Genomic DNA, 12259 nt, shown 5'->3' with positions numbered 1-12259 from the left:
CCGGGGTGGTACAAAGTCATCATGGATCCACATACTGCCATCTATCAGCGCACAAGAGCATTGCTGAAGAAAATCTCGGGACATTCTGAAGATGAGAAACAAGCAGCTAGAAATTTTCAGCAGAAATACAAATCAGAAAAACGAAGTCTGCAAAAATGAAGGCAACTAAACAAATACTCTTAAATAAAACAAAAATATAAAACGCGTAATCAATGTGCAACGTACCTGAAAAGTTGCAGATCTGATCTGAAGCCCCTCCTGCATATTTTGCTGCAACTGGTTCTGTACAGTGATTTTCTTTTCCTTGGTTATTGATGCTATGGGAAGGCTGCGAATAACTGTCTGCTCTCCAACTAACACGTAAAAAAGAACATGTATTATTATTGAAAAGCAATGAATACGGATAACAAAGCAAAAGATCCGGTGAATGAAATTATGTGCAAAAGTTTGTTCTTCACGAAAAAAAATACCAAAGTAATAAAGATAAGGCTCATTCTATTGATACTGAAGGAAAAATAACAAACGGGCCGATATTGTGTATACTCCAACTCCAACATAATTCACGTAATTTTAACTGGTTGTTCCTTCATATTTTATCATGTTTACAACGAACTCACAAAACAGCACAAAAGAACCAGTTACAACCCTAGGCACCAAGGTTACAAATAATAAATGCTGTGTGCGATCAACAAACGCTGTGCTCAACGGAATTATTTGAGAACACAGACAATTTCAATCTTCCAACGAAAATAATATTTTCTACTCTTGTGTTGAGATCATTAACCACGATCCCTTGGAAAATTGCAAAAAAACATACAGTATGAGAGGTGTAGCGTCTATGTGAGAAAGTCTAGATTCGAACACTGTACAACTAGCACAGTATAAATGTCTCAGTGAGGTAAAGAATTATGTGGCTGGCAAACCTGCTTTTGTTCCCGGTTTACAGCTAGGTTTGGGCATTAAATTAAAAGTTGAACATCTCGTGACCCAATGCCATTCGTCATAATTAGTCATACAAACTCAGAAACTCAACATCCCTGGGTTACATCTTGGCAATGAAGCTAGCCAGACAGGATAGGTTTTATGAATTTCGGCATTCCAGGCAGAACATATGCCTAAAAAAAACTAATTTTGTAATATGTTTGCAGTATGTTGACATCACCACTCGATAGTGCCCAGAGTCTACATTGCTTACCTCACCTTATGGAAGTAATGGCTCTTGAGGTAGCTAAAGGTCTGATTTAAGGGATGGAACTGGAGAGTAAGATGACTGGTATCAAAGGCACGTACAAGAACCAGGCAGTACCTTTTTCAGCTTCTAGATCATGGTACCAGGCTCTGGAGCTCGGCACTGCAAGGAAGGGTCAGAGAACCTCGGAATGAGGTTCTATTATAATGATACAGAAAGGAAGTACAACTTCTTAAAATTCCATAGTTTTACAAAATAATATATATCCAATGTTCATTTGTTCCTCGCCAAGTTATATCTAATCTCAGGTGATGAATAACAAACACTAACAGCCAACATTTAGAAGCGTTGTACAAAGACTTAAGTTCACTGTTACTGTTCCCATATCAGTGAAATAGGAAATACCAATCAGATGTTGCTAAACAAATGCACATGAATACTTGATCATCAGAAAGTGCTATCCTCGTACAGAAAATCAGAAACATTGTCAGTTTGATCTAGATCATACATGAATTGTGGCTTTCTCAGAGAAAGAAAAGCTGATGCTCATCAATGCGGGAAGAGTTTTAAAATTACTGCCTAACAATGAAAAGTCTACCACTTCAACAGTGTGAAAAATGATTTACAAATGGAAAACGGTGGAGATGCTTGTCAAACTACACAGGGTGAATGTGCCAGCTAATTCACTAACATTATACCATATGAATTTCATAGAGAACCCCAAAGCTATATCAAGGGATCTAAAGGCCACTTTCAAGATGGTCATGATTTTAAGATTAGGAAAAGACTGCTCAGGTATGACTTTCATGGAAGTATAGCCATAAGGAGAATCCTGCTATCCAAGATGAACACTGGTGCACAGCTTAGGTTTACAAAACAGCACCTGAATGTACCACAAGTCTTTGGAAACAATATGCCAGCGCAGAGGAGAATAAAGTAGAGTTATTCGGCTTAAATGCACAACGTCTTTGACAAAAATAAGCTCTGCATATCAGCACAGCTGCCAGTCACCAAACATGAAGGGGGTGATTCTGACCGCGGCGGACGCCGCCCGCCAAGCGGTTCCCGCCGAAAGACCGCTCCGCGGTCAAAAGACCGCGGCGGTCATTCTGGCTTTCCCACTGGGCTGGCGGGCGACCGCCGAAAGTCCGCCCGCCAGCCCAGCGGGAAACACCCTTCCCACGAGGACGCCGGCTCAGAATGGAGCCGGCGGAGTGGGAAGGTGCGACGGGTGCAGTTGCACCTGTCGCGAATTTCAGTGTCTGCAAAGCAGACACTGAAATTCTTCGTGGGGCCCTCTTACGGGGGCCCATGCAGTGCCCATGCCATTGGCATGGGCACTGCAGGGGCCCCCAGGGGCCCCGCGGCACCCCCTACCGCCATCCTGTTCCTGGCGGGAGACCCGCCAGGAACAGGATGGCGGTAGGGGGTGTCAGAATCCCCATGGCGGCGGAGCGCGCTCCGCCGCCATGGAGGATTCTCAAGGGCAGCAGGAAGTCAGCGGTACACCGCCGACTTTCCGTTTCTGGCCACGGCTGAACCGCCGCGGTCAGAATGCCCAGCGGTGCACCGCCAGCCTGTTGGCGGTGCTACCGCCGACCTCCGCCATGGCGGTAATTACCGCCAGGGTAAGAATGACCCCCGAAGTGTGGTGGATGTTAGGAATTCGTTCTCGAGTTGGCAGAGGTATGCACCCTGTCCAAGTAGGGACTAGTACTAGTCAGGGCAAGTCAGATACACATCCTAAATTTGTGCTCACCCTCTGGTAGCTTGGCACAGAACAGTCAGGCTTAACCTAAGAGGCAATGTGTAAAGTATTTATGCAACATATTTAAACTCCAGTAATTCAATTAAAACACCACAAAGAGGCTCCACCACAGTTTAGAACAATAGAGAATATTTATCTGAGTAAAACAAGACCGAAACAACAAAAATCTAATAAGTAGAAGTCGAGCCATGAATTGTTAAAAATTAGATGTGAAAACAGTGCTTAGAGGTCATTAGCCAGCAAGCCCTTGGAGAACCTGGTTCAGCAGGATGGGCCCAGTCCTTGTTTTCAGCAAGGCAGCTCAGCAATTCAGAGAAGCAGTTACTTGAAACAGTCAGTCCAGGTAGAGTCGCAATCCTTATAGCACAGCTGTCTTTACTCCAGCAGAGTTCTTCCCAAATCCAGTAGTGATCTGATTTCAGGGGTCAGAGTCCCAGTACTTAAACCCAAAAGTGTCTTTGATATGGGTGGGGATGACCTCCCTGAAGTGCACAGGTATCCCTTTCAGCCCAGACCTTACTCACAACTATCAGTGGAGGGTAATCAGCCTTTTGTGTGGGGCTCAGGACACTACTCTTTGAAGTGTACGTGGTAAGTGGGAGCCCTTCCCATCCTTCCTGCCCAGGAAGACCCATCACTATGCAGATGCAGTTGAATATCCTGTGCTGTAGGTGTCTGGAGGAAATACACAAATGTAGATGTCACCCAGCACAGACCAGACGTGAATTGGAGATAGGCTGTCACACACCCAGAGCAGTAAGAGCAGAGAAATGCCCATTTCTAAAAGTTGAATTTCTAAAATGGTAATAATAAATTAGACTTTACCAGTAAAGATTTATCATCCCATTCCAGTGATATGAAACATGATGCAGCTACTCCTTTTTGACAAGGAATTACATTACCAGAACGCGTAAAATGTAGAAATAAAATATCCTGCTTTTTACCTAATTGGCACCCTGCCCCATGGGCTACCTAAGGCCTACCTTAGGGGTGACTTATGTGTATACAAAGGGGAGTTTAAGGCTTGGCATGAGATTTAAATGCCAAGTCGAAGTGGCAGTGAAACTGCACACACAGGCCCTGCAGTGAGAGGCCCAGGACATGTTTAAGCACAAACAACAGATGATGGACGGAATGCAGAGCAAATCAAACGTTCACCTCCAGTCACAGATCTGGGTTTAATCCCTCAGTTTTTTTGCTTACCATGCCGTTCCAGTTTGGACCCAGCCATATGCAAATCAGTCTTGACCCTGTTCCCCATGAGAAGTGTCCAGCCTGAACTGCCAGGCCAGGTCCTCCCTGGACCAGAAAAAAGCATCCTGGGACCGGTTTCAGGGTATCACCCTTCAGCCAGGCTAGCTTGAATCTGGTGGCATAGCAAGCACGGGACCCACGCCTGGGCATACCCTTCCCACTTGGGGCGACAAAAGCAAAAAGCTATGTTTCCGACTCGTGGATTCTCCCTGCCGCACAGTGAAGGTGTAAAAGATGCAGTTACAGCACCGGCAGGTATTGGCAGACCCAATAGGAAACCCCTCCACCAGAACTCAGCGGTCTAAGGGTTACTTGACCTCCACTTTCCCAGGCCCAAACGCAGAAGCTGGTCACACAGTCTCTAGCAGCAGGACCACAGGGCCAGTGGCTTCTGCTGTCAGTATCTGGGTGGCAGCAGGAGGACACGATTGCTAGCATCATTGGAGGTCGTGTAGGCTGCAGAACACCTTCTCAGGTTTCCTTCACTGGCATTCCAATGCCTCTACTTTTGGCTGTATGCCATCACCCTCTCTTAGGTGCGTGATTCAATCACTGTCTCCTTCCTGCATCTCTTCAGGCCTGGTGTCCCCAGTCAGAATTGTTCCGCCCCTGCTCACAGTAGCACAATTTCACTCATTCCCTTTGCTCAGTCTGGAAGGGGTTTTTCGCAGAGTCCCCCGCAATTTGAGGCTGCAGCTGTATTCTCCGCTCTGTAGGTCGTAGTAACCTACCTTGCCCCTTATGGAGGGTCTATCTCCACCACCTTAGCTTGCTTATTACAGCGGAACTGCCATCTTGAACCTCAAGTCTCATGCCTCCTTACCACTATCCCACCATTCGTTGCTGCCATTAGTGTTTAGAGTTCCCAAACACTTTCCCCTTTCTGTGTTCTTCTCATCTCTGCCACTGAAGGCCACTACTGATACGTGATGCCAGAGGGTCCTGGTGACCTGGTCAGTGCGATTTAGGTTGTGTCTGCCACCATGCTGGCCCATAATACGCCACACAATTGATTTTTTTAAGAAGTAAAATACATACTATCTGCAACCTTCACAAAGTGTTAAACAATTTCAAGACTGCTAACAAAATTATGATGGAAAAACTGCAGAAGCAGCACATCCAGGGGCCCTCTTCAAAGTCAGAAATAGGAAACGAAAACAACAACTGGAAATGCATTTATTCAGGAGGAGGTGATCTCCTGCTTCTGCCGCTTGCACTACAAAGAACCCTCCTACCCCTGGCTAACAGGAAAAGATGGAACATGGACAAAAGAGAGCATGGCAGGTTCACTTAAGTGGATAATCGTGATTACTGTACAATAGATAGTTGCTCTACATCTACAATTTGCTGGATTCGTACATAGCATCACATTTCATTATTAAAACATCAAATTCTTGCAAGGTAAAGATGAAACCCAGTGCCAAGGTGAACTCGTTATGGCAAGGAACCCCGCTATATGAAGAGGTGATGAGATGCTAGCAGGTTCACAGCAACACCTTAACTGCCCGCATCTTAACATTCTAGAACCCCTACATACTCGCATAGCCAAGAAATAACGGTGTCACACAAGGACTAAAACAAGGACAACATAACATATCTTGCCCATAACAATAATGAGAAATAGAATGAAAACAGAACAAAAGCATAACATGAACATATACATTTGACACCCGTTCAAATAATAAGCAAAGGAAAAATAAAGCCCATAAACCAATCACGAGTACTGAAATTGTGGGTGCGCGTCCAGAGGAAAGATGCCCTGGATTGTTCACTTTTAAGAAAAATATTATCAACAAAATATAAATGTTGACTTAAGAAATGACTGTTAAAAGTTCAGTATCCAGTATCCTCGAGCTCATCCATTCAGTATGCAACTTTTCCACAGTATAATCCACAGACCCACCTACAGTTCCTGCTCATTGAAAACCCAATCTTAAACACCAAGAACACCACGACCTAAGACCAGAAGTGAAATATAATTCATTCTGCATTACATTATATAACAGCAATGCGGCACATCACAAAATACCAAATGGGGTTCAAAGGACTAAGGGGGTTATTACAACTTTGGAGGAGGTGTTAATCCGTCCAAAAAGTGACGGTAAAGTGACGGATATACCACCAGCCGTATTACGCGTCCATTATATCCTATGGAACTCATAATACGGCTGGTGGTAAATCCGTCACATTTGGGACGGATTAACACCTCCTCCAAAGTTGTAATAGCCCCCTAAATGCTCAATTATCGGAGAATGTGCAACAGCCACTAAATTAAAACAATGCTTGATCAAGCTGTAGGTTTGAAGGAGGAAAAGTTAACACCACTGGATTCCAAAACACACTAGACAACTGATTTCCTAAACAAGTCACGCACTGTCTTGTCACATTCGCCTTTAGATAGGTGATGTGAGAAGAAAATGCATAACTGCATGCTTTACACAAGTTCTCATATATTTTGTTTGGAACAAATATACTGTGGCATATTGTCAGCACAGCTTTGGGGAATGTGTGGAATCTCACACCTCCTCAAGCATTTACCCCAGTGGCAGGTGAATCTATAATGAAATTCAAAGAGTGAAAAGAATATTTTATTAACTACATCCCTACTTTGATGATGATGAGGATACATTGTTTGGGCCCTAGTGAACTAAAAATATATACTCTTATTCAGAATAAGTAGAGGTTATCTGATCAAAGCAATGTTGTCATCAATGCTTTAGAAAATGTAGACACTTATTTCCCTCCGAAGGTTTGTGTTTGCTTTTGAGAGACACACGTTTTATCATATGAAACAAGGCAGAGCTGACTCAATAGAGGATTATTTGTCAGCACTAAAGAATCTGGTTCTATCATGTCGTTTTGGTAATTTGCATGTTGAATTAATACGAGATCAAACTGTAATGAACGCAACAAATCCGAATATTCAGGATAATTTATGGGCAAAAGGTTAATCATCCCTGCAACACATAACTGATTTTGTTAAAAGGGCAGAACTGTCAGGTCGTTGTGCTAAAGCTGTTATCTGGGAGCAGAGATAACGAAGATGATAACAAGGATATGGTAGCAAGAATTAAAATAGAGAAGCCTTTTGCTCCTAACCAAACGTCTGCTACAAGGAAGGAACAGGCATCATTATCTAAATCTAATTTTAAGGACATGTCTGCATCTTGGCAAAATCCCTTCAAAGGGACATGTTAACATTGTGCTAACAAGGGCCATTTGGCTAATGACAAAAAGTGTCCAGCACTCAATCAGAAGCTCAGATTGTGGTGTTAGAGGTCACTTTTACAAAGTTTGCCATAAAAGGAAAGATGGTGCTGTGAAGTACCTTACACAGGAAACTGATGAGGATGTCTTAAATATATGTGCGTTGAACACAGATTCTCAGATTTTGAGTCTTGCGGAACAAAAGAAAAAAACCTGTGTTTGTGAGGTAATTTGGTGGAATTGAAATGTCGACAGTTGCTTATTCCTGGTCACCATATACTTTTGTTTCCAAATAAGTCTGGAGAGAAAAAGGCATCGCAGTTTTAGGTGATTTCCTGGAACCTGCTGATATTATTCCTAAGATCTTTGATTTGGTAGGTTCAAGGAGGCTTCTATTAAAATTGTAGACTAGGAAAACACCATGTAAATTGTACGTTTCACTGTGAGGCCCTTCACTGCTGGGGTAGAGAGAGCAGGGAGCTAAGGGCCAGATGTAGCAAGAAAACATTTTGCGAGTTGCAAATTGCGAGTACTAGCGACTCGCAATTTGCAACTCGCAAAATGTAATGCAGAAAGGTGTCTCAGACACCTTCTGCGACACGCTATGGGGTCGCAAAGACCCACCTCATGAATATTAATGAGGTGGGTCGCAGTTTGCGACCCCATAGCGAGTCTAGGCACTCACAGGGATGGTGGCCTGCTGAAGACAGCAGACCACCATGTCCGTGACTGCTTTTTGAATAAAACAGTTTATTTTTTTCTTTTTGCAGCCCTTTTCCTTAAATGAAAACGAGCTGCAAAAAGAAAAATTCCGAAACCATTTGGTTTCGTTTTTTTCAGAGTAGGCAGTGGTCCATAGGATCACTGCCTGCTCTGAAAAAAAAAAAAAATTATTTGCATTCACAAAGGGGAAGGGGTCCACTGGGGACCCCTTCCCTTTTGCGAATGAGTTACCATCCACTTCAAGTGGATGGTAACTGCGAGTTGGTTTGCGACCGCATTCGCGGTCCCAAAGCAACTCTGCATGGCGATGCGGTCGCAAATAGGAAGGGAACACCCCTTCCTATTTGCGAGTCGCAGCCTCAAATTGCGAGTCGGTACCGACTCGCGATTTGCGGTTGTGCATCGCGTTTGGCCTTTTGCACCTCGCAAACTGTGTTTTTCGCAGTTTGCAAGGCGCAAAAGGCTTGCTACATCTGGCCCCTAGAGTATTACTCTGAATCCAAATAGTCCTGAGCCAGGGGTGTCTGTTTAGCCAGAGGATAAGGCTGGTCAGAGAGTTTTACTCTCATGTTCCAAGGTGTTTTCAGGTGAAACTGGGAAGCACAAATGATTTCAACACAAAATTATCCTAAGAACAGAGGCTGTCCTATGTGTTCATAAGTTTAGAAATATTCCTTTGATCTTGAGAGATGAGGCAGCCAAGGAACTGGACGAGTTGTGTTCAGCTGATGTTATTAAGCCTCCGGAATCCTCGGGGTCGGTTTTCCATTTAGTTATTGCTTGCAAGGCTAACAGAAAACGTAGATTGTGTGTTGATTTGAGCGATCTCAACTGGAACATTTCGGTGGCTCAAGTTCTGCTGCCTAAGATTAATAAAATGCTGTATTTAACTAAAGGGGTGAAATGGTTCAGTACTGTGGCCCTTACGGCAACATCCCATCAAGTTCCAAAGCATCCAAAGAGTAGTAGTTTCACTACATTTGTCATTCCTTTTGGATGTTGTGGGTTCAAAGGAGTACAGGTTGGACTGGCTTCTGTGGCTGCTATGTTCAAGAGGTGGTTGTATGAAATATTCAAGGGAACTGAGAAAGTTATATTTTTCCAAGATAACATTCTCATCACGGGCAGAACCAGAACTTAACATGACAAGAAGTTGCCAATACTGATGAAAATTAAAGGGATTGACAGCCAATTACAGCAAATGCAATTTTGCAAGAAAAAGTGTTACTCAACTTGGGCATGAGGTATCCGATGAACCAAGAAGGAACTGGCTAAACCCAGCACCCAAGAACAAGGATGATATAAGGGCATTTCTTGGTCTGGTGGAATTTAATTCAAAATTTGTCAAGAATTTGACATGTAAGATGTATCACATTCGTCAATTTGTAAAAGCCAAGAATAAGATTAACTGGCCCAGTGAGTGGCAGAATGCTTTGAAAGTAATTAGGTCAGACATATGTAATGCACCGCCTTTACATGGTTTGATCCTGATTTAACAACTGTATTGTTTTTCTGAAAGAGGGGCCGTGTGTTGTGTTGTACAGGGTATTAGAGTAGACCTATTGAATGTTGAGACACCGCATTGTACCAAGTGGGACGCCGTCTGTTTTAGTGCTTGCTTATTTCAGAATGTGGAGAGTTGGAGGATTCGAATGGTAGAAGGAGAAGAAGTGTCTCTGTCTGCCTTTGCATGCAACATGGCGTAAGGATGTATATGAATAAATGATACTTCGGAAACAACGTGAGTATCTTTACACACATCACAAAATACCAAATGGGGTTTCAAGGAAAAAAGGCTGCATCATCGGAGTGCAACAGCCACTAAATTAAAACAATGCTTAATTAAGCTGTAGGTTTGGAAGAGGAAATGTTAACTCTACTCCAAAACACACTCGACAACTGCTTTCCTAAATAAATCACCCCAAACGCTTTGCTTCCTTCCAAAAAATAATAGCCTGCACGTGTTTGTTTTCACACTGGAACTTATCCCCTTATAATGCTGAGATAATCATCACCCTGAGGCGTCCCCTGTGCCAGGATAAACAAATTACTACTGGAAGCTGACATATACTGCCAGGGCCCCGGACAGAAATGGCAAAGGTGGGGATTCTCTCATTTACATGGGCATAATGTCCAAGGAAGTGACATTACTTCACGATTCTTTCCTTTGTCATCAGGGATTTTAGAAGAAGTAACTTCCATTGTACGATCTCAGTAAAACGGACAAAAAAACAAATGATTTGCTTGAGCAAACCGCGATTAACATTCCTCAGACGGAAGAAATTTAAATGCTGAATATTGTTCTAGTTTGTTTTGTAAATTTCGCACTTGAGGAAATGATTGCAGTCTGATACTTTAGGCCCATTAATCTAAACAAAACAACCTCGAGTGCTCTACTTGACTAAATATTTAATTAATGATCAGGAACGTTCCCCAATGAACTAGGCCATTTGGCAACACATTATTATTAGGTACTTGTTTTACTGACTTCAGGCAGATGATGGGCGCAGTGGGACCGGCCAAGTTGAGAACATATGATCAACAGGTTCTGCAACAGGGACACACTCTACTGATTTACTTTATCATAAATTATATAATAGCATCACACATTTCAAACGTATCACCATAGCCTGAAATAATCAGTAAAAGACCCTTACAACTGCAGAAAAAGAATATCAGCACGGATGTAAATTAAACAATAACCCTACTCTCCCTGTAACCAACTTTAAAACTTCAAGTATCACAATTCAAACTAGTACAATATCAATCTACTATGCCTGACGCTGACGCCACAGCGTAGCTTGTAAGTCATGCATGTGAGCCACCAGTCAGTCCTCAATTTCTCTGCCAGTAAGTAAATCGAGCAGTGGGGGCTGCGAAGCTGTGGTAGGTTTCAATACAGAGAACTGACACTGAAATGACTGTTTTTATGACCAGATTTCAAGTGGCAATGCAATGAAATGAATGTTGTCTTTTCAGCATCTTTGAGGATGGCCTCCTTGAGTGGGAGTCTGGAGGCTCGTGCAGTATATTGTCACAGATTTGTTCTACGCAGGAGGGAAAATATATTAAAGATGAACGTCCTCGAACCACAGAAGAATTTAGGAGCAATATGCACTCAGCATCGTCCCACACAGTGGCTGATGGTACTCCACTGCTGGATCATCATGCACCTGGAAATGCCATTTTCACTCAACCTCCCTAACCACCTTCAGTATGATATCAACTGCTCACCGTAAAATGAAGGTTATCCTGATGGACAGAAAGTAGTGGTGATCACCCAGCTTACACTAACTGCTGTCATCACTGGAATCTGAGGAGGACAGAGGTGGCACTCAGTATTCATTGTGTAGTTCTGCTATTGCTAGTGCAGACCGGAGAGCGTTCACATGGCCAAGGACAAAGTGAAAAAAAAAACACATTTTCCCTTCATCTAAACAATTGAACTTCTCAAGTAAGTGGAGTTGCATATTTATATCTATATGTATTGTATTGTAATAGTATTTATATTGTGCTTACTACCCCTGACGAGGCGTCGAATCACTTTTCGGCGAGTAGCACGCTATTTCCGAACCCAAAGGGAATTAGTGGTGGATTAGTATAGGGAACTATGAGTACAGTTTTAGTATTATTATGAGTTAATTTGAGCCGCGGATATATGAGTTTGTTAGTTGGATTGACTGGAGTGATGGAGTGGTGGAGGAGGGAAGAATCCAGAAGTGATAATTGGGAGTTTATAGTAATAGGATTTAGGCTTGGGATGAGTAAAGGTGAGATGGAGGAAGGAAGAGTCTGTGGAAAGGGATAGGGAGATCATAGTAGCAGGAGGGGTTTTGGATGAGTTAAAGGTGATATAAATGAGGGAGAATTTAGTAGGATTGTTTGGCAGTTCATGGTAGTAAACTGAGGTTTGGGTGAGTTAGATGTGGAAGAGGAGGGAAGAGCTTAGTCAGGGTTATTTAGGAGATGAAAGTAGTAGAATGGATTTGGGACGAGTCAGAGTGGGAATGGAGGATAGATTGATAGAGACATGACATATGTTGATGGGTAAGCAAAGTAAAGCTCACAAGAGAGTAAAAATATAATATTTTTTTATTTATAATTTATATATATATATG

The 12259-nt window shown here is 42.9% G+C and overlaps 1 protein-coding gene across 4 annotated transcripts in view; it reads right to left on the bottom strand.

The window, feature by feature from the left end:
* The window catches only part of SBF2 (SET binding factor 2), a 1701375-nt gene that overhangs the window by 473081 nt on the left and 1216035 nt on the right, over positions 1-12259 (bottom strand). For all 4 annotated transcript variants that reach the window (XM_069223624.1, XM_069223621.1, XM_069223622.1 and 1 more), the window contains exon 23: positions 226-353. In XM_069223624.1, coding sequence (XP_069079725.1) covers positions 226-353 — 128 coding nt within the window. The remainder of the gene's footprint in view (positions 1-225; positions 354-12259) is intronic.

Source organism: Pleurodeles waltl, chromosome 3_1 (assembly GCF_031143425.1).
Source record: "Pleurodeles waltl isolate 20211129_DDA chromosome 3_1, aPleWal1.hap1.20221129, whole genome shotgun sequence".
In the NCBI taxonomy this organism is placed as follows: Eukaryota; Metazoa; Chordata; class Amphibia; order Caudata; family Salamandridae; genus Pleurodeles; species Pleurodeles waltl.
Note: the sequence above shows the minus strand (reverse complement) of the source record. Positions and strands in the feature narration are given on the sequence as shown.